The 27,001-nt window shown below is 40.1% G+C and overlaps 1 protein-coding gene across 1 annotated transcript; it reads right to left on the bottom strand.

Moving 5' to 3' along the window:
* Nucleotides 1–63: 63 nt before the first annotated feature.
* On the bottom strand, nt 64–21,400 carry LOC137965708 (probable ADP-ribosylation factor GTPase-activating protein AGD6). Its single transcript, XM_068812027.1, has 3 exons — nt 20,138–21,400; nt 1,071–1,160; nt 64–743 (listed from the first exon to the last, which is right to left on the bottom strand). The coding sequence occupies exons 1-3, from the start codon at nt 20,951–20,953 to the stop codon at nt 249–251; spliced, it is 1,401 nt and encodes a 466-aa protein (XP_068668128.1). The 5' UTR covers nt 20,954–21,400; the 3' UTR covers nt 64–248.
* Between the last annotated feature and the right edge of the window lie 5,601 nt (nt 21,401–27,001).

Below are 27,001 nucleotides of genomic sequence, written 5' to 3'. Positions count from 1 at the left end.
CTACCTGAAGCAGTGTTAGAACATTTTGATTTAATAACCCAATACCAATTCAAAACAGCAATGAAAAATAATGACACTTTTCTGGGTACAAATTAAAAAATTCGAATTCAAAACCAATACATGCAAACAGGGCGCAATTTGACACCAATGTCCAACAATTTTTACTATCGAATACAGAAACTGAAAACACCGACGCATCAGAGTAAGGGAAAAAAAAAAAAATATACCCCAAGGTAACAAAAGTTCTCTTAGATAAAACCACCTTCTGTCCACGAAGATTCTGATTTCCCATTTTGGCCTGTGCTCTTCTTGTAAGAACTCTGGGGGAAACTGTCGTAACTATCATCCTTATCGTCCCATCCTGCCCAGCTATCTCCCCCACCGTGCTGACCTCCCTTCCCAGAATCTATCTTCCTGTCTTTTTGGTCCCAATCATCCCAAGAACTGGAAGAACTTACTGCATCAACTTTAGTGCTTGATGAGTGCCCCCCAAAGCTGTTTTCATTCCGTCCTTGACTATCCTGCTTGAACTCTTGATAGTACCCATTTTTTGTTTCAGTGTCATTCCAGCCATCCCCTCTCCAGTTGACACCACCTTCCTTTGTGTATTCCTCAACCTTCTGAGTAGCTATGGCCATTACCCCTTTCATGAGGCCCCAGGTCCTCTGTCCTATCTCAGATGTCTTTGCTGTCATAACATTAACAGTTTCATTTACCTTCTGATCATACCCTCCTTCTCTCACCTGTACAAGGATTTAAAAGTAAAGAGAAATAGATGACAACCATAAGCTTCAGGTATAACATCGTCATTTTATAGTACAAACACATTTTAGTTTGTCATAAATGAAGGAGATGAAGCCAAGAGCAAAAATGTACTGCTCTTTAACATCATTGATACAAGCCCGACCTAAAAAGTTGAATTCAAGTAACAGTCATGATAGACTTGAACATTTGCATATAGGAGATTCACGGACAGAAAACTTGGGAAGTTCAAGTAAGCATGAAAACCAGTTTCAAATTGTATAAAAATTTTTTGAGTTGCAACCAAATCAAAGAGAAACTATATATACCTTCGAAGTCAGCTCCTTCCTGCCTGCCTGAACTGCATTTGCTGCAGATTGTGCAGCAGAAGCTGCAACAATGGATAGTTGGCCGAATCCCTGAAAATAAAGACAGCAGCGTTGTAATTGTTCAAAGCATATGTGACAAAAACAAATGAACAACCAAAGAAAATACCAACACATTTGAGGTCCATTAGTATACGAGTATAGAAAAAAAAGGACGCATAAGCATCATCTTTGCAACAATGGGGTTCTACGGTACTAGTCTATTCTTCATTTCCTCATCAGTCTCAAAAAACAAAAAGCTGAAGATTCATTCGTATTATAGTATGATAATAGGTAAGACAGCTTTTTCTTCGCGGTTTGGGCATACACTTCAGTTGTCTTGCTCACATTTAATACAGAGTGAAAATAGTTGATGTATCAACCAACCTAACCCAACCTAAAACCTACCATTTATTGCTAATAAACAGTGCATGGTGTGCATATGTTGAAATTATAGTCAGGTTGCACTTGTCTGCTTAAATTTTTCTCTCTTTGTTTAATGTCTGAAAGAAATATCTCTCTTCCGTTAATGAAGATGTGGCTTATGGTTTAATAAGTCAGCCAAGTTTAGGGTTGGATTCACTCAAGCTTACATGAATTGGAACCCTGTCAGTCAGCCAATCCAAGTAGGGTATTACGCTTGTAGCCATCTTCTCTTGCAAGAAAAGGTGTCAATTAATGTTATCCAATACTAAAAAGAAGAATCATCCATTTAACGTTGTTCATGTTTACAAAAGGCAAAATATTAAAACGCGAGAATACTTAACCAGGAAATAGGTAAGTAGAGCCACTTCTGTATGATGTGAAGACATCCACATAAAATAAACAAAACAAATAATAAGTAACAAATGCACAGTTGTCAGTTTCATCGCAAAAAGAAGCATTAAGCACAGTAATGTAATGCAACTTCCTTTCAATTGGTTTTTTATGCAATAACCCTTATATCTGTTTTCCATAATGCTTCAATCCAACAGAAACCATTTTTCCTAGTCAAACCAACTCAAAAGAGTTAAAGTAACATAAACTGAAGAGTCAATAATATTACCATTTTTCATTAGCAGATGTCATAGACCTTGCTCCAGACTCAAATTTACCGCCACCAAATTACAGAAATAAAGTTGATAGAGAAAGCTGCAATATGGGTTACCCAATTTTTATCTTCTCAACTCTAGAAAATTCCTGATTCTCAAGTTCCAAGGGAAGAACCTGAAAATTCAGGTGCTGTTTTGTAGCAAGCAGTAGCTACTTTTACCTGTTTTGAAACCCACTTGCTAGAAACGAATTCCAGCAATTAACTAAAATAGAAACTGTCAACAATGAACGCTGTATGACTTTCCTAAATTGACTACTTAAAAAGAAAATTACTAAACAATCATTTTCCCAAATAAAACTCTCCTAATTGGGGCGAGTTAACAAACTCAACCAAGAAGAAATGATAAAAGACGTAGTGGAACAAAGTGGAAAGGCCAACTCTAATAAAAAACAGCTCTAAAGTTTTTATTTATTTGTTTATTTATTTTTAAATGATGATTGGTCCTTATTGCTTAAATAAGTAGTTACAAGATGAGGTGCAATAGGAAAGGAATTCTAAACCAAGAGAGTTTGTCATGGAACTCCTTCCTTAGCCAGAGCATCAGATATTATTAACAATCTTTAGAGCATGCTGCCACTATACAACTAAAGAGTTACATAGATCTTTGCTTTTCTCAAAGATGTCTCCAAACGCTATAGAGGGAGGGAGCTTTTCTACATCCAACTAATTACTATGGCAGAAGGAGAGAGATAGAGATTCTGTTCATATAGTTTTAACCTTGGAAGCAAAACCTTAATTCAGCTTCAGCAGAATTTCCTCTTCCAGCAGGACCTTAAAATGAGCGGAGAACAGAACCTGCATGATCCACTTATGACTCCTTCCATACTAGTCAGACCAATTCCCTAACCATCAAAGTTGAGTTTGAGCAAGCCAAATGCTGGGAGCAGACTATAGATGAGCTGAGATGGAGCTTGAGGAGAGACTGCAGCCACTAACTTCCAATTATTCCTTATGACTGAGAAGAGGATAAGCTGGAGAGACTGTAGCCACTAACTTCCAATGATTCCTTATGATTGAGAGGGGCAGGGGAGGGTGCCCTTTGGTGTGCTGCCCCAAGTAAGTATTGCATGAAGTAGCTTCTCAATTAAGTTCCAAACAGTAGAAGAAACTCCATTGAAAATTCTGACATTACCTTTCTTTCAAAGGAACCAAGGAACAACAGCAATAGCTGCTTTCCATAGGACCCTGCCAGTTGCTGGAAGCTGCCATGTCGAACACTGCACTAAGATGACACCCCAGATGGTGAAGCTAAAGGGACAGTGTGTTGATTGCTTCCATGGTCAATCAGCTGCTTTCCTTCCATAGTGTTTCTTTATGAGAACTGTGGAGTTTGGTAAGGGAGTTGATTACTGTGCATCCACTGTTTTTTAATGCAGCACAAATTGGTGTGCTGCAGTCCAAATGAAGTGAAGGACTTTCTGAGGACCAATCAGCTTCCAACTAAGGGAGATTTGTGTTTGAGTTTCATTAGGGCAACAGCCAGGAGATGCTTGAATTATGATAATATGGAAAAGTACCTAGTTCAGTCCAGAGTCTAAGGGAATGTGCAAAGAAACAGATGGAGCAGAAGAAAAAGCCAACCTGTGCTAAGCATCAATAACAAGGCAGGATAATGGAAACTTGAATGCTGTCTCTATCTGCACTCATTTGAGAGCTCGATCCCTTTCTTGCCCCTTTCTGCTTATTTGGAGCAGAGAAGTCATTGTTTCATGTCACAACTTTTTCTTATTTTTTATTTTTGAATTGTACAAAATTTCAGTATCTTTTATAAAATATAAGTAAAAATAATGGGCATTCCCATATTTCCTGTATTCTTTTCACAAGGCCAACCCTCATACTCAATCAAAGAGTAAAAAAAAGTGTTAGGTAGGAGATTACAGTCGGAACCAGTTTTATAAAAACCAGGCCAGATTGGCCAGTTGAACCAGATTCAACCACAGAAGGTCCTTTATCCAGGTTACAGGGATGAAAAACCTCACTGGAAACCCAAAAAAACAGCTGACCCGGCCTCGCCTGCCGGGTCATGCATGCAAATGCGGAAATCCCTCATGCAAAGGGGGAGTGAAGGGTTCAGAAGAGGGGAGCAGAAGGGGGCACAACCACCACCCTCCTCCCTACTCATTCACGAGAGGGGGAGGAGCCGCTGACCTCCCCCATTTCAGAAAATATAGAGGAAGAGGGGGAGCCTTCCCCAGCCGTTAGAGAAGCTCCCCTCCCCCACATCTCTTTTTTTTTTTTTTTTTATTTCAAAATGATGACAGATGACATCATACTAGGTCAACAGGCAATCAAACTGATTGAACCAGGTTGAATCAGATCTGGGCACCTTTTTGTGTCGATGGCCAGTTCAGCTTTTACAACATTGGTTGGAACACTAAATGTTAATTAGTAAAAAATGCAGGACTAATATACTCCTGGGAGAAAACCTTGTCTCCTCTTTCTTCCACTGTTCTTTCATATGAACGATTGTAGAAAACTTTGTTTTCTTCTTTCCCTATAACCTAGATCAAAAGCAGAAACTGCACAAAAACCTAAAGATAGGTTAACTCAAAGAGCCATCCACTTAATCTGAGGCATGAAAACCTAAAGATACAATTTTAAATCTTCCTCATCCACATTGAGATATGTTTAGATTGGCAGCAGGTTCTACCTTCAAAACATATGAAAAGCAATGGTCAAGGGTGGGCACAAGTCGAGTCTGGGTCAGGTTTTTAAAAGTCTAAACCCAGGACCCCAGCCCCAAACCCAAAACACTAAAAAACCTTGTGCTGAGGTTGGAAATTCAACCCTGTCCCTGCCCCTTACCCATTCCCCTCAACACTATCCCCATATCTCCTGCCCATCACTACTTCGGCCCATTGCCCATTCCAAACATTAGCTTTGTAAATTTTTAAAAACTCAAAAAAAATTATAATACATAAAATCAATTTTAGAAAATAAAAGTAAAAGATAATCGAGAATAAGCCAAGAAGGGAAAACCAAACCCACCCAAATTCCCCACCATCCCTACCTCGTCGGATGAGGAGGAACCTCGAAATAGAGTTCCCCGTTTAACCAACTCCAATGCCCACCCCTAGCAATGGAGGATGGCTTTTGGTTAAAAAATAGAGGACGGGTAAATAATTGTAACATCGTTGGCAAGATATCGGTTTTGATTAATGGTCATTTAAAGCCTCAAGAGGGCTCCAACAAGGGGATCCCAACTCTGCCCTAACCACAACACTCCCACACCCCCAACCAAATTTAACCTTGCGGGAGAAGCTTTGACTAGGACCATTGACAAAGCCTATCTAAAGGGCTGGTTATCAACCTCCACAAAAAATTCTCACCTAAAGACCCCAATGCTTCAATTTGTGACACCATCCATATTTGCATTTGTACAATGGAGAGGCGACGACCCCCTCACCTTTATCCTCTGTGTTAGAAGGGGGAGAGGGTTCACTGACCTCTCTCCTCTTGTTAATCGAAACAACTTCTTGCTAACCGAGACAACAAAAAATCTCCCAAATTGTGGAAATATAAATGCGGAGAAGGGTAAAACCCCACCTCCTCCCCCGTACATGATTGGTAGGAAGCTTTCTCACCTGGTCCATAAATTTTTTCATTTTTATTTTTAGAAAGACATCATTATGATGTCATACCGGGTCAACCAATGGTCAAACCCAATTGATCCAGGTTGGATCAGACCCAATCACTTCACTGAGTGATCAGATTGGTTTATATATTATTGGTTGGTTGCAATTTTTGGAGCCTACCTACATCGTACCTGGGCATTCCTTAATTTGCAGATCGTGCCACCTCATCTCTTTCAGAGCCAATGCAGCGCATTCTTTTTTTCTGAAAATATGCAGGAACAAATTCAAAAAACAAGGCTTTTTGGTTGGAAAGATACATACCTCTGTTGCTGGCTGCCTTACTCTCATGAAATGTACACTTGCAGGCCTATCCAACTTCTTCTTTTCACTCCTTCACTGCCCAGCTAGTTTGGCCAAAAAGATAGAAGGTATGGAAAGAAAGTTTCTCTCAAGAGGGGCAGCCAACACATTAATATTCCATCCAGTATTGTGATGATGTATATAAGGGGGACCTCGATATTAGGAAAATTCAAGCTCTTCACCATGCATTTCTTATGAAGTAGAAATTCAGACTAGGAAAGAATTGTCTTTGGTGGCAAGTTGTTTGTAAACCTGTCGATGCCTCTGTGCCCCTTACAATTAGAAACACTGCAGTCTGTCTTCTATAACCAGTTCTGTTGGCACATATTCTGGTCAATTTGGAATTAGGTCCGGATCTAGAGTCAGATTCTGGGAAGATAATTGGCTAGGCAGACAGCACATTGCTGTTGAACTGTCAGCCAAATATTAGAAGACAAGGCAAGGATGTCATCATCTGGACTGGGAAGCCTGATAGAAATTTCTTGGTATCCTCTAGACACAAGCAAAACACATTTCACACCTATCACAATTCTGATGCTGCAGTGATTGTGTGGACGCTATTGAGACAGCTAAAATCCTATTTTCAACTCTTTCACAGTCAAAACAAAATCCTTAAATACGACAATTTGCATAGGATGGGGAATATGATTGCCTGCTCCATTGCGCGCTCCACATGGGTATGGATGAGACTGTTACTCGCTTCTTCACTGTCAATTTGCCAACCAAATATGTCATATGTTCCAGCTCTCCAATATCAACTCCTGCATCTCAGCCACCTTAGTTGATTGGATTCTTCATAACACACGCCTACCCCTTTCCCCCCCCTCTCGGAAGGATGCTCTGGCAAAAGATGCTGATGTGATTCTGTGGTGCTTATGGACAGAACAGTCCAAGGCAAAATGGAGAGTATTGAGGCAGTTATGGATAGGGCCATGAGAACATCTTTTTTTTTTTTTTTTGATAAAGATGTAATCCATTAAAAAGGCAAAAAATTACAAAGAGACAGGGAGCAGATCCCTAACAACAAGATGTTGAAGAGATGCTCCCTATTTCGCAAGTACATCTGCTGCCGAATTTGCAGATCTCGGAGTGTGAGACCAAATACAAGAAAATAATAAGGTAATCTCTAAAATATCCTGGAAAATTTCCCAATGCCTCCATGGCGGAAAGGAAGTGTCACGGCCCCATCCAATGACTACCTTGGAATCCCCTTCAATGTGAATTGTGCCACTACATTTATCTTTGAAAATCCAGAGCCCGTTGAAAAGACCATAAAGCTCTGTAGACGTTGAGTCAGAGATGCCTAATGGACCCACATAAGAAAACCACTGATTGCCAAATGAGTCTGAAATCACACCTCCGTAACCTGCAATCCCCGGATTACCGAGAGAAGAACCATCAAAATTCAATTTTAAGTATCCAACCTCTGGGGGCGTCCACTCTTTCATAACTTGAATCTTGGTCCCCAAATGCATCCTTGCTAGATTGCTCCAGTTTTCACGAATAGAAGTGCCCTTGAAAGAGCAAAAAGGTTTTTTTGTCAGGAGCCAGGTGGATATTTGGCCCATCACTTTGTCCGCTACATTTTTCTCAGACTCAAATTTAGCCTCGAACCGCCTCCTATTCCGTTCATTCCAAATCCCCCATGGCACAAAACTGACACATGCCGATAACATCATTTTACCGAGCCCGGGAAGGGGATAACCATAGATTGACTTGCTAAAACTGAACAGATCTGCGGAGATACATATTTGCAAATCGAAATTGCAAAAGATAGAAGACCAAACCTTCCAAGAATACGGGCATAATAACAGGGTATGGCTGGCGGATTCTTCTTCAATGTTACAAAGAGGACATGGCAAGTCTACTGAGGGGTGACCCCTTCTTCGAAGCACATCCGCTGTAAGGATCTTATTTTGGCAAGCACTCCACATGAAGAATTTTACCTTTGGAGGGTAACAAAGACGCCACAAAAAGTATATATCATGCTCGCTCTGCGTTGAGTCCCAACCATTAATGTGTCTGTATGTAGATGCAACTGAGAATTTGCCGCTTTTGTCAGGCCACCATATTAGCTTGTCTGCATTAGAAGGCCTCATCCTGACATGGTTCAAAGAATCCAGTAATGGCTTGCTTCCATTGCTTCTACATCAGAAATACCCCTTTTGGGATGGAGACTCAAAACACCTCCCTCGAAAGCATCTGCCATTGTTATCTCCCTTTGAGTGGAGATAGAAATAGATTGCTAAAAGAGTTTCTCAATGGTTCCTGTCCTATCCACCAATCGTCCCAAAATTTAAGAGACTTGCCGCTGCCCACAAAGAATCTACAAGCTGAGGAGAAATCTAGAAGAAAGAAATGAAGAGATCTACAAATTGATGATAGCCTTCTTCGATTTCCCCCTGACATCCACCATAAAGAATTCCAACCCAACTTGGTACAAACCATATCCTTCCAAAGGTTTGATGAATTTGTGTTAAACTTCCATATCCACTTAAGAAGCAAGGCTTTGTTCAGTTCTTTTGATTTTCAAATCCCTAGTCCACCTAATTTCTTAGGCAAACAAACTTCATCCCATCTAACCAGGTGATATTTAAAGGAATCACTCGAACCTCTCCAAAGGAATTTTCTTTTCAATTTATCCATGGTTTTGCATACCGACGACGGGCAAGGCATAAAGGATAGCGCATAGTTTGGGATGCCAATAATACATGACTTGAGGAGTATCAATCTACCTGCTTTGCTGAGGAGCCGCCCCTTCCATGTTGCTAACCGAGCTTCAATTTGTTCCACCACCGGGTTCCATAAGTTCTGAGAAATTCGCCCATGAAAGAGAGGGAGACCAAGATATTTTGCAGGTAGTGCAATAGTAGAGCAACCAAATAAACTTGCCATATCTGCAAGGTTCTCCTGGTCCACATTAAATCCTATAAGAGATGTTTTCCCCCAATTAACTTTCTGCCCAGATGCTATTTCAAAAAGACCCAATACTGCCTTTATCCTCCTAACACTGTGCATATCTCCGACTCCAAAAATAATAGTATCGTCTACGTACTGAAGAATCGGAATATTAAAAGCCCGATGCGGACTTGTTGGAGATAGCCATCCAAGGTCGACCGCTGAATAGAACATAGCGGACAGGAATTCTGCTACTATGTTGAATAGGAGCGGGGAAAGAGGGTCCCCTTGGCGAATACCCCTGGTTCCTTTAAAGTATCCACATACCGAGCCATTGAGTATAAGGGAATATGATGCTGAACCCACACAATTCTGAATCCAAAATCGCCACCTTTCTCCAAATCCCATTTTTTCCATTATTTCATCAAGCAAGATCCAATTTACTCTATCAAAAGCTTTTGCAAGATCAAGCTTTAGGGCAATTCTTGGGTCCTGATTACGCCTGAAATGATCCATAAGCTCGTGTGTAGACATTGTGGAATCCAGAATCTCTCTCCCCTTTAGGAAAGCGCCTTGACCTCTGTGAATGACGATGGGTAGCACTACCTTTAAACGATGTGCTAATATTCTCGCAATGATTTGATATGCACTCGTAACTAGACTGATGGGGCGAAAATCCTCAGGTTTCTCAACACTTGCTTTTTTCGGCACCAATGTGATAAATGACACGCCAATGCTGCGGTATGTGATGTCGTTTCTGAAGAAGTCGTGGATCATAGCACTTATATCTTCCTTCAGACGAGCCCAAAACTTTTTCAAAAAGTCTCCATTAAAACCATTTGGGCCAGGTGCCTTGTCACACTCCATGCCCAGGACGGCCCGCTCAATTTCAGCCGAAGAAAAAGGAGATTCAATTAGTGCTGCCGCTGCTGTGGAGATGCGAGAAAAGCGAATGTGTGTAAGCTTCGGCCTGCTGGTACACTCCTCCGAGTATAACTCTGTAAAAAACTTAACCAGCTCGTTAGTTATTGAGATCCGACACGACGTTAGCTCATTATTAATTCATAATGAGGTAATTCGATTGGACCTCCTTTTTGCCGAAGCGACGACATGAAAAAATTTGGTATTTGCATCTCCTTCTTTTAGCCATTTGAATCTGGCTCTTTGCTTCCATCGAACTTTCTTTTGGTGCAGAATAGTGCTGAACTTAAAATTGAGAGAGACTCGAAGCGAAAATTCATCGGAAGTTAAGTACATTTGTTCCTCCACCACGTCCAGAGCCGCAATCTGAGATATGAGGGAAGCCTTCTCAGCAATCAAAGAGGTATGACGACTAGTGGCCCACTCCTTAATTTTTCCTTTGATGAAGCGCAGTTTTAGGGGGAATGCCCACTCCCTTCTGCCAAGACTTGGACCCTCATCCCACCAACCATCAATAAGAGACTCAAAATTTTCCTCCATTAATCAAGAGTTTTCAAACCGGAAAGACGAAGGCCCCCATTTTTCAAACACTGATGTCAACAAGATAGACCAGTGATCTGAGCCTACCTTGTTCAGAACTCTTCCAGTAACATTTCCAAACATCTGCAGCCAGTTGTTACATGCCAAGAACCGATCCAATTTAGATAATACGGGTTGCTGTTGACTGTTTGTCCATGTGTAATTCTTCCCGGATAAGGGAATCTCACCCAAACCATTCCCCCCAATGAAGTCTGAGAAGCCTCGCATAGAGGCTGTAATGCGGGTAGCCGGGGGGCTCTTCTCATGACAGTATCTGATGGCATTGAAATCCCCTGCAAGGAGCCATGGGAAATTCCAATTCTCCAGAAGCATACTAAGCTCCTCCCAGAGTAGGCTACGGTCCTTGTAACTAGTTGGACCGTAAACTCCACCCACACACCAAATTCTGTTAGTAGAAAGATCTCTGAACTGTATACCCGAAGAGAAACGACCTTCCACGATATTAAGAGAGTCAAACTTTGTCGTGTCCCATGCAACAAAGATACCTTCGGAGTGGCCGATAGCATTCACCGATGCCCACTTGATTGAGGGGCATGCCCAAAGTTCCTTGGCAATATCGTCTGTCATCTCTTGACACTTTGTTTCTTGGAATATGACAATAGAAGGCTTAAATTGAGATAGGTAACTTGATATCGTACCGCGCTTCCGGGTAGAGCCAATCCCTCTGACAATCCAAGACAGCAAGATCATTTGCTACCCCTGCCTTGAACTCCCAACGCCGTAATGTCCCCATTCAGCTGTTCATGATACATCACGCCCATTAAACGTGCCAATTTCATCATATTTTTCCATGTCTCTTCGTCATATTTTTTTTCTCCATGCGAAGTTCCTTTACAATACTCTCAGCTCTATCAGTGGGAGAAGGAGCCAGTTCTATGTTCTTTTTTACAGCGAGGCTAGTAGCTTCTCTCTGAGAAATTAGTTTCCAGATTTCCTCTACTTCTCTGGTAAGTATTCCGTAGAGGGGGAGAGCTTGGAACCCTGTTAGGGAGTTTTCCTTGGCCTGGGTATTCTGCCTGATCAGTCTCCATTTGAGCGCTTGATAATTCTGCGGAAATCACCAACCTTTCTTTTCTCTGCGTGTCAGATCCTTGAAGAAAACTTAGAATAGCCCTTGAGAATGTTCATTTCATTCCCCGAGAGAGACAGAAGTCGGGGGGAAGGCGGATTCGTGACTTTCTCCTAATTCTGAACTTGTATCAGCAGAGCCAATTGCGATTACTGGTTCCTCGGGCTGACGCGCATGAGAGGCTCTTGGCTCGAGGTTCAAAATTATTTTCTCTTTTTGTTTTGTCCTTTCTGTAATCTTGGGATGAGTGGTAAACTTGGGTCTGGATGAAAAGAAGGACGCAGAGATAGGGGAGAGGGTATTTTTGGAGTTTGAAAAAGTTGAAATACCAGTATTATCCGAGAGACGTGAAAAGTTAGACTCAATTTCTGAACCAGGCTCTTTTTTCGGGATACGCTGACCTTTTATTTTTGGATTTTGAAGGGACACGATTTCCGAGAATGAATTTGTACTCCGTACACCCTTTTCCTTGTTTTGATTCGAATTTTGAAATAAAGTGGGGAGGGAATGAGTGCATTGTTCATTGGAGTCCGTGAGTGATCTATTGGGTGTTGTGAGGGGTAACCCGGAAGAGAGCCCAGACACGCTACCCTCGGTAGCTTTTTGGGGCTTCGAAATAACTTTATACGCCTCGACTGCAGAGTCCCCTTTTTCAGTCTTTGAATCAGAAAACAAATTTAATTTAGCTGACAGACGTACCTCTTTTCCCGGGATCGATGCGCTTCTCGAAAGAATCCCCTCTCGTCCTGGAGTCTCCAGCATAGTGTTTCTCTTTCACGTCCGGCGGCCGCAGTACACCGAGCTCCCCGAAAGACATTTCTAGCCATACGAAATCTTCCCCGAAGCTCAGTTTTTGGTAGCTTGTCTCTCTCCAATGACATTTGGGGTTGACGAAAGCCATCGCAACGTCCAGTTTGGAGCCATCCGCCGTGGATTCTGACCATTGTATTATCTTTCCAAAAGAAGTAAAAATTTTACTTAGTACCTCCTTCGTCCATAGTTCGATAGGTAGGCCACGGATTGAAACCCATTGGCCGAGAGCCTGTCCTACCGGAGTTGTTCCCACTCCGCCGCAAATAGTTCCTCTTCTTGTAGCCATTTCTTATTCCCCAGAATTTCTTCTGTTTCCTCTCTCGATTTCGTAGTAACCAGCCACTTCCCGGGTGCCATCCACGCAATTTTTGGTTGAAGAGAGAAAAACTCGCTGAACCAGAGAGCAAGTCTGAGGCTATTCCATCTTGCCGAGGGGGATTCCACGATGAGGCTTGTGCTGAGTTTCTATTTTCCTTTTTCGAAAAGATCCGGGGGTAGATTTATAACCGGGAGCTTATTGGGAGTTTGGGGAATTTTTTGGTGGGGGTTTTCGGGTGATATAGAGAAAGAGGGTTTAGGCATTTTGTTTTTCTAAGTGTACATTGGAAGGGGGGGGAAGTGACGAATATCATTTCGGGGAGGTAGATTGGTCGTGTCCTTTCTCATCACAGAGATCTTAACCATTTTCTCGCCGAGAGCTAGTATCGAGGTTCGCAGCTCTTTCCAACAGTGATAGTCGCCGAGAAACTCCGATAAGTACACGCGCGCCATAACTTTGAGTTCTCTCCTCTGAAGAATTTTTAGCTCTCTGATACCTTTCTTCCGGAATACAGAGATGGTAAACGAAATTTCATCGATGCGGATTTCACGAAATCTCAAAGCATTTCCGTAATCTCATTCTTCGAAAATGCGGGCAAAATCCGAGATTGAAGCAGGGGGGATAGAGATATACGATCGTCTTTGCCCATTCCTTATCGTTATACGAATTGCCTGGCCCTATGTCTACTCCATCGAGATTTCCGTGTCGCCGTGAACCCACGATGCTTCGCCTCTTCTACTGCTTCTTTTTCGAATTGCAGACCTTCCCTTCACCGTGCACCAAGGTCCATCTTCCTCCGTCGCCGGCGATTTTCCCCTATCCTCTTGTCGCTGTTGAGCCTCGATGTTTGACGTTTCCATGGGGGCTGTCGGCCATGAGAACATCTATCACATAGTTATGCATTGAGTTCACTGAGTTCAACAACACAAACATTATGGAAAACTGGCTGAACGATGTTGCCTTGCAACTTCATAGGCCCTCCTAGACTATGCCTTGGGCTCCACCTCCTGGATCCATTAAACTCATTTTTTTATGGGAGCATGCATGCATGGATGCCCTGGGCCAGCAGGTTTGGGGGGGATTTTTCGTGACCATGAGGGGAATGTGCTTGCTTCTTATGTTGGGCCCCTTGGCCAATTGATTCCTTAACTACTGAAACTTGTGAACTTCTGCATGTCATTCAGATCATGCAATACAATTTCAGGAATCCTACGGTAGCGCAAGGTGACTTTCCATTGTGATCAGCTGGAGCAAAAACAAATCTACTGCAATTAAGAGATTGTCACCCCAAATGGAAGAGGCATTTGATTTATTACTAGCATGGACATCACTTGGTTCCATGTTCTTTAATACATCCTCTTTCACTTCTCAAAAATAAAATAGGCAGATCATTATGCAAGAATGGGTCATTTGCAACCTAGAATTGTTGTAAACTTAGTTGAGATGTGACTTTGTTTCTTTAGTTGTTGTTTGCAGGCTTCTTCAGGAATCCTATGGTAGTGGAAGATTCCATTGTGATCAGCTGGGATAAGAACAACTCTACTGCAATTACGAGATTTCTACCCCAAAATGGATGAGGTATTTGATTTCATTACTAGCATGGACATCACTTGGTCTCATGTCCTTTAATAAATCTTCTTTCCCTTCTCAAAGATAAAATAGGCAGATCATTATGCTAGAATGGGTCATTTGCAACCCAGTATTGTTGTAATCTTAGTTGAGATGTGATTTTGTTTCTTTTGGTTGTTGTTGTTTGCAGGCTTCTTCCCAGCCCTTGCTTGTAGATCTTTTTTCCTTTTGATAAATTTCAAGCATCAGAAAAAAGCAAAAAAAAAAAAAAAAAAAAGAATAAAGCAAGCACTATCAGTATGACACCTCTTCTGACATTAAAGTTACTTAAAGTTCCTTAGAATCTGATGCCTGTAAATGTTCTAGGAAAACACAGGACTCATTGTATCATATTGGGTCTCCAAAATTCTCATATATATATACACAACTGATCCAATACGAAAAGTCATTTTGTGCAAAACGACTATCTCAGCCATCCGATCACTATCTCAGCCATCCGATCATGATCGGATGGTTGAGAGTGTTTTGCATGTTTCGCACTAAATGGTTTTTCGTATTGGATATATATATATATATATATATATATATATATATTTGAAAATAATATAACTCTAATGTATTCCAGATACACCTGGCATCTATGCATCAGCCTCCTTAAAACATGATAAACACCAATAGATACATTTTATTAGCTAGATGGCAAACCATGGCTAAGCAACCTCAGAGAGTTCAATGAGCAAGAATTACGACTTTCAGCTCAATAAGTTAATGCTTTTACAGCCTATGAACAATACAACCCAGACCCGTCATAACAAACTCTTAACATAGAATCAAGCTTGAAACTTTGTGTGTCAATTTCCTTTTTGTCTCAAAACATGGCCCCTCAAACCTACCAGAACTCCTTACAGACTAAAGACCAAAGAAAGTTTCTCAAATCTTATTTCTAAGCAACCACCAAATCCACACACCTTTAGGATGGAAACCCTCAATTTGAAATGGAAAATCATTCTGGTAAAAAATCTCCAATTTTCATAGATCAAATGACTGTTCAACTCAAGAATCCCTGAAGTACTACATAGTTTGGTAGCAAGCAGATCGTCAGATATTTCACCAGATACGAACTATGAAATATTAAGTCTGAAGTACGTTTTCAAAAAAATATGAAGTAATAGGATACGAATATGTAATTCATATCCAAAGCCAGACTACCTAATAAGATGAATATATAATACTCCATGCATCATGTATGCGACCAAGGAGGTCCATATGCTGGTTAAACAAGTCAATTTAGGTTTGAATACAAAAACAATTCAAGCAAATCAGAAAGAAGGTGAGAGCCAACATAGTCGGTAGACAAGGACAGGGAGTAAATTGTCGAACAAATTGCACTTTTTAAGAGTATGGTTGTCTATTGAAATAGTCATAAAATAAAGAAACACAAAAACATAACTGGTGGCTGAGGTACATTGAATTGTCTGTTGGGGTGGAGGACCCAAATTATAGATCATATAAGAAAGACACTCAGCAGCTTTTTTCCAAAATTCACAAGGAAGGCTTGCAAGCAAAGCGATGAGAACCACCATCATCACTCTCAGCCCAAAGAAGAATGATGTCTTCACCCTCTGAATACAAACCAACAAGCCTTATCTCTAGCAGCTGCAAAAACCTCAACAATGTGCTTGCCAATAGCATTAGTATCCTCCTTTCCACCATTAACAATGCCCAACAGAGTGCTTTTATTCATTGTGGAAGGCACATATTAGATGCTGCAATATAGGCCTATGAGAAGATTGTTTACTTCGAAAGAAGAACTGAAGCACATATTAGATGCTGCAATATAAGCCTATGAGATCATTACAGATATGAATGCACTAAATGTGTCTCATTCCCCCTCTAGGATCATTGATTCAGGAGCCTCTGCACACATGTCAGGTATGCCCTCTCTATTTTAGTCCATTAGTCCATCTCATTCATATCGTCGAGTTACTTTAGTTGATGGATCCACCTCTCCCATTCAGGGGGAGGGTATAGTTTGCACTACTCCACAAATATCCTTAGATTTTGTTTTATTTGTACCAAAATTTCCAATTAATCTTTTGACTGTGAGTCATATAAATAAATCCTTAAACTGTTCAGTAACCTTTTATCCTACTTCTTGTGTTTTTCAGGACTTGCAGACGAAGAGGACGATTGGTTCAGGACATGAGAAGGGAGGGCTCTACATGCTCGATGATGTATCTATTTCTCGAGTTGTACCTTTCACTACTACAAATTCTTCTTACTTGTGGCATCTGCGCTTGGGACATCCCTCACCAGCTAAGTTGCGTCAGTCTTTTCCTTCTCTGCCAGCCGATATTTCATTTGATTGTGAATCTTGTCAACTGGGAAAGCATCGTCGCTCCAGTTTCCCTGTTAGTTCTAGTCAAAACACCAAGTTGTTTGAATTAGTCCACTCTGATGTATGGGGTCCATGTCGGGTTCCTAGCCCATTTGGTTTTAAGTATTTTGCGTCGTTCATTGATGATTTCAATAGAGTCACTTGGGTGTATCTCCTACAGGAGAAGTCCGAAGTATTTTACGTATTCCTCAAGTTTTTCAATGAAATCAAAAATCAATTTGGTGCATGTGTTCATGGACTTCATACTAATAATTGGTTTGGAATATCTTAACCATAAATTTTCAGTATTTTGTAATTCTCAAGGTATTACCCATCAAACATCCTGCCCTTATACACCATAACAAAATGGGGTGGTTGAACGTAAAAATAGACATCTCCTTAAGGTTACAAGGACACTATTATTGCATATGAATGTTCCTAAATCTTTTTGGGGAGATGCAGTTTTAACTTCGTGCTACTTGGTTAATCGAATGCCCTCAACTGTTTTGAGTGGTCAAGTTCCACTTCATGTTTTAAAACCTAATTGTAAATTGTTTGGTGTGGTTCCTCATATTTTTGGATGCACCTGTTTTGTTCATATGCTTGGAACTTTGGTAGATAAGTTGTCACCTCGGTCTATCAAATGTGTTTTTTTGGGATATTCTCGTCAACAAAAAGGGTACAAATGTTATGATCATGTCCGACGGAAAACATGTGTCAGCCAATGTGACCTTTTTCGAACATACTCCATATTTGTCATCAACTACTGAGCTTCCTGTATCACCTAAATCTCCTTCAAACTGTTTTGTTCTTATTGCAGTTTTGGATGTACTAGCATCATCGAGATCTTCATTGCCTCTTCGTGTTTACAGTCGTCGCTCTCGTACTCCTACAAAGCCTCCAGTAGTTACCTCTACAGAGCTCTCTTCTCATGATCCACCAGCTTTCTCATTGCCTGCAGATCCTGTTGTCTCTGATTTGGACCTGCCTATTAGTCTACGAAAGGGTAAATGGTCTTGTACTTATCATCCAATATCCAAATATGTGTCACTTGATTTTTTGCCCCATCCTTCAAGTTTTTTGCTATGTCATTGTCTATTTCCCATATACCTCATTCAGTGCAAGAAGCCTTGTGCTCTCCATAATGGAAACAAGCTATGGATGATGATATGAGTGTTTTGGTGTCTCGGGGAACATGGAATCTATGTGATCCACCTGCAGGAGCAGCTATTGTGGGGTGTCGTTGAGTTTATATTATCAAATATAATGTTGATGGCTCTATTGAACGGTACAAAGCTCAACTGGTAGCGAAAGGGTATACGCAGACTTTTGAAGTTGATGTCTTTGAGACATCCTCTCTTGTGGCCCGACTTACTTCGATACGTATCTTAATATCTGTGGTTGTTAATAAGGGTTGGCCTCTCTTTCAACTCGATGTGAAGAATGCCTTTTTATATGGTGATCTACATGAGGAAGTGTATATGGAGCAACCTCCTGGGTATGTTGCTCAGGGGGAGACAGAAAAGGCGTGTAAGCCGTAGAAGGCTATTTATGGACTTAAATAGAGTCCACGGGCCTGGTTTGAAAAGTTTAGTGATGTGGTACTACAATTTGGGTTCTATAGAAGTCATTGTGATCATTCTAAGTTCCTACTTATAAGGAAGACTGGTATATGGTTTTGGTTGTCTATGTAAATGACATTGGGTTATCTAGTGATGATCACGATGGCTAGTCATTTTGGGATGGGCCTTGGACCCAACTTAACAGTTTACTTCGAAAGAAGAAGTCGCAAAGAGTGATTGTTAAGCTTTACGTAGAAAAGAGATTTAACCATGTAAATTTGAATCTTCTTGACTTTGTTATGGGGCACGTGTGTTTCAATTGAAGGTGGAGAATATGGATAAATAGTTGGATAAAATGAGCATCTTTCTCAGTCATGACCAAGGAGGAGGCTCATGGTCACTTCCGCAGCACTATGGGTATTCGCTAAGAGATCCTCTATCCTCATGCTCTTCAACTTAATAAGAAAAATCCTTCTTGGCTTATTTCTCAAAGCTAAGGAACTCTTGGCTTCTCCAACACCCTGTGAAAAGGTAATTAACAAAATCACCAACACCATCTTCACTTTGGTTGGCCTGCACAAGGAGTTAGTTGACTTTCATCGCTCCCATATAAGAGAAAATTGGTCAACTGTTGCATCGATGTCATCCTAAGCCTCACCCCATGGCTTCTCAGCGGCAACTTCAATTAAACTGATTTTTTGACTGGCAATTAAACTTAATTTTGACAGGAGCTTATTAGATAATCTTAGTCCAGCAGGATTTAGAGGTTTATTTCATGATGATGGTGCAGCATTTTACTCTCTTTTGCTGGTCCTTCCGGCACCACCAACTCAACCACTGAAGAAATTTTTGCTCTTTCAAATAGCATGTGCCTGGCCAGCACAAACTTCCAATCCCCTATTATGGCTGAGGGGGAATCCACATCTGTCATCGGTTGGTACTGCAAAGAGATGACTCGCCTTGGAGGTTTCTCCCTTAAGCTAAGAAAATTTGGGACATTGCAAGCTCTCTCAATGTTCCCTGGAATCACATTCCTAGATCTGCAAAGGCCTAGACAGACAAGCTTACTATTGACAGGATTAGTCCTTCTGATTTTGTACTTTTTACTTCAATGCTTAGCTATATTTTATTGTGTTTCTATCTCTTCTTGCCTCATTGTTTTTGTATTTTATTTTTTAAGGTTCATCTCCCAGCCTATGAGAATCACAGCCTGTTCTAGTAATTTCTTTTCTCTCAAATAGACTCTTTCATCTTCCAAAAATAAAAAATAAAAAAAATAACTGGTGCCTTGGAGTCAAACTCTAGATTAACTTTTAACAAAGATCACAATCACAGGATCCCTAAATTAGTAGTGAAAATGCTACTCATAGGAATTATCAACCAATGAAACCATTTCAGCTAAACAGTTCAAAATGAAAAAAGATTCATAACTTGGGACCTTTGCCAGTTTGAGAATTGAAGCTCTACGCATAAGCATCTTGTACTGTCAAGCAGGGTTTCACACAAAACACAGGAATAAACTATTAATTTTTAATTTTATCAATAAACGCAACATACAAGAAAATTAGATCAGAAAATAGGCCTCACTTTTTTCCCCTTTTTGCCAAAATCCATGTACACCCTTCTTCATTGTAAATCACAACAACATCAACGGACAGTTATGAAAATAGTTTCTTAAAATTGAGAGCTAGACCATTCAAAGAAAAATCAACAAAATAAAGCAGCCATGTACAACAGAGAATGAAGCCAAAGCCTTAAATTAGACAAACATTGTACCCACAATCACCAAAACACCAAATTTGTTGATACACACAAATAGTTTCAAAATATAACATAATTAAAGAAAAGTAAACTAGAAATTAAAAGTTCTCATACCTGAGAAAATGCTGAAGCTGTGTCTCTGAGCACATCCCCTTGAGAATTATTCCTCTGTGAAGGTGGCGGCTTGGACCCGAAGCCTACATACTTCCCTCCCTGGGATGGTGGGAGGCCCTCCGGCCTTGACTCATTCTCCACCAACTTCCTGGCAAAGAAACTTTCTTTATTTGTCGCAGAGGCTTCCAACTGCGCTCTCGTATAAATATCCTCTGTTGACCGAGACCTAACAGGAGCGCCTCTTCCGGTCCCTCCAGAACTCCCTCTAAAATCCGCCACAGACTGATTTCTTCTCATATCCGCCGTAGATCGGTACCCATCCTCATTATCCCAACTATCCCACCCGCTGTTATTACTTCCATCATTACTTGGAGCCGAATTCCCCAACGGAGGCTTCCTTCGACTACCAGAGCCCGTCCCAGAACCGATGTTTTCCTTGACCACGGGTGGGTCGCGCCACGGGCGGCCCTCAGCGATAGCCTGGATTCGATCCCGGTAAATGGAAGCGGCATTTGAGTTGTATTTGGTGATAATATCAGTTTCTTTCGGGATACCATATTGTGCAAGAAATGAATTCAAGGACTCGTTACCTCCGGCTTCCATTTTTTTCAGCTGGATCTCGGACCAGGAGTCCATGGTGACCGATCGGACGAAGCTGATGTGAACACCGAGACCCCGGTGTTTCCCCGAGCACTCTAGGCACATGAAGACCCCGTACGACACGGAGGCCCATTGAGGGTTCTTCTGTGTGCAGTCGACGCATGTCTTGTTTCTAGGCTGTGACTGGAGATCTCGGAGACGACGAGACGAGGCCATTGCGCTCTGATCCGATGATAAGGATCTTCAATCAAGGACAACAACCCTGGCCCCAAACAGCTAGATTGAAGCAACCACCCTCCGATCTGACGACGACGCTACTTTCATAAGCATTAATTGGAAAGTAGGGATTCAATATAATGACCTCCCCGTTCTTCTCCTTCTCTCTTGACCTGCCCTCAACCTCGAAAAATCAACTGTCAGCGCGATCTGCCGATTCGGCAGAAAACGAGAAGGTTACGATGGTATTTCTGGTCCTAATAAACCCGCTCCTTGCCGTCTCGAAGTATGGAGGAAATTATCTGCCGAGATCCGGTGAGATGAGGAAGAAGGAGAAGCGTTGGAGCGGGATCGAACAATGGCGGAGGGGCGTTTTCGTCATTTAAAATTATCCCTGCGAACGAGAGAGTAGGCTTCCTTGGTTCTCTTCCCTGCTTATAAGCCTCGCGCCCCCTCCCTCACAAGATTAGCGGAACGCCGACACCTTTCCATTAAAGTGCGAAAGTGTGGTCTCCCTGTATGTAGCCCGCGGGGCATCTAAAGAGAAACTTGATAGAAAGAAATAGCCGGAGAAGACTGTTTTAGAAGTCAACGACGGAAAACTCGGTAGGACCATAATCTGAGACTCGAGAAACCCAATTGGCCCCCGCGCTTTACTAACTAGAAGACGCGCAGGAGGAACGAGGTCACTTCGTCGGCTTTTATTACGAACATATCCTTAAATGTTTTGTTCAATGACGTATGCCGCTATAGAGCAAAAAGGTCCTCCCATGAGGGCATATTCGCAACTTAAAAATAGCTCGTTACCTCAATGATTCATAATGCCCCTTTTGTTTTTTACGATAACAAAACAAATAACTTGAATTTGTGCTTCTAACAAATAATTCATCGTTTACAAGTCGAACTAGACATTTTTAACCCGTTTGGAAAAGTTAACCTAACCATGATTGAATTAGTGTAAAGTGAATGATCGATCAATCGTGCATAACGGCTATATTTTTGTCAAAAATGGTTTATTGATCGACCATTATTTAACTATTGGTTAACAAAAATAAGTTCATCGATCAGTGCAATAGTGACTAATTGATCATGCTTTACAATTCATGGTTGTGCAATATAAGGATGATCGATCAATGTATGGAGATTGATTGATCATACTTTATGTCCCCAAATGGTATTATTCTGCCTGATCGATCAGTCTATAGTGAATGATCAATCATGCTTTAAATTTTTTGTATGCCTGGATAGGTATGATAGATCAGTCTAACAATGGATGATTTATCATATTTTATAGCACAATTTGGTATAATTTTGATTGATCAATCATGCTTTGTAATTCTTACCAGTGCACATTCTCGTTGATCAATCATCGGTAGGTACCGATCAATCAAATCCAATACCAGTTTTCACAATTGACATTCAAAGCATGAGAAAAGTGACTTCTAATTTATTCTAACATATTTTAAGGATAAATATGCGCGTATAAAACATGTTGAATATGCAAATATCCTAAGGCTCCACAAATTTCAAGTCGTACCTCAATTTTGAAGTTTTGGGGTTGTTCTCAATACATGTATAGGGTCTTGAAATTTTTGTAAGTGACTTGGACTCTAATCTTCACTCCTTAATGTCTTTTATTTTGTGTGTTTATTCAAAATGACTTGACACATGATTGAAGTTTGGGGTCTTATTTGACTATGCTAGTTCTTTTGCATAAACCTTGGTTTTGTGTCTCTTAAAGGATATGCATATGAAATGCTCAATTTTCAATTTATTAGAGCAATAAAAATTTATTATCATCAAAATATGGATGAGAGTCGATACTCAGTCAACTATCTCCCCTTTTTTTATGATGGCAAAACCTAATAAGGAAAAACATAAAAAGTTAATAATCCCAATGATGGAGTTTTTAAAATTTCAGAGACTTTGGGAATTAGCTCCCCTTGCATTTATGCATTATCGATTAGATGCTCAATTTTAGTTTTTGAATGCAAACTCAACTTTTGTCTCCCTCCTTTTTGTCATAAGCAAAAAGATAAGTCAAATAGATCCAAAAAATAATGGCTCGAAGACCTATCATATATAAACTCAAGGCTAAATACAAAGTGTGAGTGGATACAAAATATATAAAAAAGAATCAAAATACAAAAGGTCCACTCGATCAAACTGTAGGCAATGAGCCTAGCAGTCCAAAGGTGAAGGAGGCACAAGATGGCTAAGAATTGCCTGAAGGGTCGATTGAATCTCGAGCAGATCCTATCGAAGTTCGCGAATCTCTCCTCTCCCACCATCATGTGAGGCCTTAAGTTCCTCTACTGTGACTTCGTTGTAGATAGTGGGTTGATGAGGAGGCTTTGTCAGTCCTCTTCCTCTTCACAAACTCAAATTGGCCTGCAATGGATTGATTCTCCCCATTGTGTTTGCCGCTTTAGTCAAGTTGCTAGGCATGTGCTCTGGTTTGCTTCTATGAGACCCATTCACTTTGCAAAGCCAAACTTCACAACTTTGTTTTTCCCAATTGACATCTTCTTCGTGATGTTGATGCATTCTTCATTCATAAAGTCAACCCTACAAAGTTATATCAACAAGGTGATCAACTGAGTGAATGGAAATGTCAAACATCTTCATAGCCATGAAGTATCGAAAATCTACTTCTACTTGTTGTATGATTGCCCATATCTAGAACACATCAGCTGTAGTGAGTCGTGAGAAAGTACCCTTCCTCAAATTGAATATATGGTTAACGATCTTCATAATAATGCGTTGCTCCATATTTAGGTCTTTAATTTTGACTTCATAGGAGTTTCCCGCCGTTTGTCCAAAGATGAGGAAATAGCATCCTGAATGGACTGGGGCATATCTTATCTAGTGATGCCAATTTTGATTGTGCCTAGGATATCATTTATCTTGCTAGAATAAAGGAAAATAGGTGTTTTCTTCACATACGAGGTGAGTTTCAAAATACAGTGTGACACTTCTTCAATTTCGAGGTTTGTGTAGAAAATCTTCACTAGCATTGGAAACACAAGTTGCTCTTGGTGAAGGATTCTCACGTAAGGGGAAAAATGTCTTCAAATCCCCTAATTTCTCGATTACTAAAACTAAGGCCAACCTTACTTGCCTCTACTAAACATCTAGAAGAAAAAGTGTTTAAAAACTTACTCATTTGAGACCTTGTACATAAGTGATCCTTCCAATTCTGCATTTCCTCAAATATATATATTTTCCCGAGGTAGAGAAGCCCTCCTTGATGTCCTCTTGGTGCGAACCATGGTTCTAAGTGGGACTTGAGTGCAAAAACGAGTTTGTGATAGAGTTTATCAGTGAAAATTAAACTTTGATGCAATTTGCAAAGTGTTGATTTTTAAGACTCCATGGATTTAGCTCATGGAGAAAAAAAAAAGGACTCAATGGGAGAAAATAGGAGGAGAAGGGGTTATGGACTTATTGACCTAACTCTTCCCCTAAAGCTCAATTTATAGATTAATGAACTACATTATTATAATTATACCCTTGGAACTTTAACCTAATTACATCAACGTCATCTATATGAAATGACTCTTTATTTACCATCCTACCATCACTATGTGGGCATGTGGGCCTTGAACCCATCTTCCACGTCTCTTGGATGTGTGTGCCTTCCTTGGTCTTATAGGTTTGAGCCCGTCTTCTAACACACTTGGATGTGTGGGCCTTCCATGGTTGAGTGGATCTGGGCCCATCTTCCAACACAAAGGTTCGGACCAAGGAAATCGAAAGGAAGTGAGGATTTGGAGGAGTTTGGGGCACCGTAGAAATTTAGGATTTGGTTTGGAATGGTTTGAAATGAAGTTTTGGGGGAAAATCTCACTTAAAACAATTCAAACAAAGTTAAGGCGTCGTGAATGATCGATCATTGCTATCCCAACTAATCTATAAATGCTTAAGTTGATTTATCAATCCAATCCTGGCTAATTGACCATGCTATATACAAAGTGATACAAATGTGATCTTGTAGCTCTCTAATCATTCTAACAACATGAAATTAGTGGTTGTATGCTTAAGTTCATGGTTATCAGCTGAATTAGACTAAGGTGGGTTGCACATCCCTAGTTCTCCTTGAAGCTTAGAGAATCGATTGGATCATAATGACTTTGTAAAAATATTCACTAGCTGATTTTTAGTGAGAACAAATTTAATTATAATTACGTTGGTTTGAACCAATTCTCTGATGAAATGATGTATAATTTCAATAGTTTTGATTGAGAGAGGTGAAACAGATTTTTACTTAGACTTATGGCGCTCATGTTGTCATAATGGATTGGAATTTCATTTTGTTGTAAGCCATAATCCTCTACTTGTTGTTTCATCCATAGGAGTTGTGCACAACAACTTACACATGTTATGTATTGAGCCTCAAAGATAAGACAACTAAGTGTTGTTTTTTGGAAAATCAAGAAACAAACATATGTTCAATTCGGTTAATTTTCCATCTGACAAAATCGGCATTGGAGTAACCTACTAGATCAATGGATGACAAGTTTGAGTACTAAAGTCGTTAGGTTGGTGTTTCGAGTAGATAATAGAAAACTTTTTTCACATCCATTAAGTGAGATTTTCTAGGGTCGGATTGAAATCTAGCACATAGACATACAAAAAACATTATGTCCGGACTACTGATAGGTAAAGTAGGGAGCTTATCATGCTTCTATAAAGATTTTTTATCTATGATCCCTACCTAAGTTGTCTGAGTCAAGTTTCAAGGATGAACTCATTGGTGCGCTTATTGGCTTAAGGTTTCCAATGTTGAACCTCTTAGGTAAACCTTTAGTATACGTGAACTGTTTTATGACTGTTTCATTCTTTATTTGCATTACTTGAAGTCCAATGAAGAATGTGGGTTCACCCATTAAACTCATTTCAAATTCATTTTTCACGACACTAGATTTTTTTTTTACATAATGAGGGATTGTAGAACCAAAAATGATGTTGTCCACATAAATTTGGAGAATAATCAAAATTTCATCATAATTCTTGGTAAATAATATCTTATCTACACTCCCTCATGAATAAACCCATTTAGGAATGCACTCTTTTTATACTTCAAATGGGTATTGGGAGGCAAAATTTACAACTAACTTAAGATATATGCTCCAGCTTGAGGGGGTGGGGTGATGTTATAATGTATAAGTAGGTTTATTTAATTTACTTTATTTTTTAGTAAATCTTTTTCCTATAGAATGTAGTTTGTTAGGGTTTTTAGGGAGTGAGATATTGTTTTCATTTGGTTTATCGAAAAACTAAGTACATTTGATTCATTACTTTGAAATCTTTTGGTTGTACGTGGTAATTTGGAATTAAACTTATGCTAGTTTTCTTTTAAATTAATGGATAGAGTTCAACCATTAGTTTGGGGCTCATATTTTTCCGGTTTACTTCCTCTAGAAATGGTTTTTAGAGAGCTTGCTTCTCAACTTATATTGGAGTTTTTCCCAAAGATCTTTATAATTTTTTTGCTTGTTTGCTATCAAACATGCCTAATAGATGTATGGATCGAGGTACATTAATGAAGCAAGAAACTCATTTATTTGTAATTGGACAAGCCTTGTACAGGCAAGTGCCAAAACCTCAACTCACATAACGTTTGTGGCTAAAAGTTTGTTGTTAAAGGTTAAATAAATTGTGTACATGGAGAAAGACGTTTGTTGCCTTATGCTATGTAAATTGGTTTGTGTGGCCGAGTTTTTGTCTTAAGACTTGTATAATTCTCGAGTTGTAATTTGTTATGTATGGTATTTAATTACTTCGCAAATCGAATTCCAAAGTATGGAGATACTTAAAAGAGTAGGTCAACAATCTCAGTTCAATAAATTCTTTTGGTCGCATTGTAGTTGTATAATTGGTATTTTTTTCAAATTAATATATAAAATTTAAATGACATAAATTAATTTTTTAGGATTAAATTGCATTTTAAGATACAAATAAAAAATTATCATTAGTGTCTATAAACTTATTCCTCTATCCCGTTTTTAACTAATTTTGTAACTTGTTAGGACCTAACACACGTAT

The sequence above is a fragment of the Aristolochia californica genome, unplaced genomic scaffold, assembly GCF_029961685.1.
Source record: "Aristolochia californica isolate CCGP_79_NKW_82.1479 unplaced genomic scaffold, dmAriCali1.0.hap1 SCAF_5, whole genome shotgun sequence".
Lineage (NCBI taxonomy): Eukaryota > Viridiplantae > Streptophyta > Magnoliopsida > Piperales > Aristolochiaceae > Aristolochia > Aristolochia californica.
This window is presented reverse-complemented; position numbering and strand designations above follow the sequence as displayed.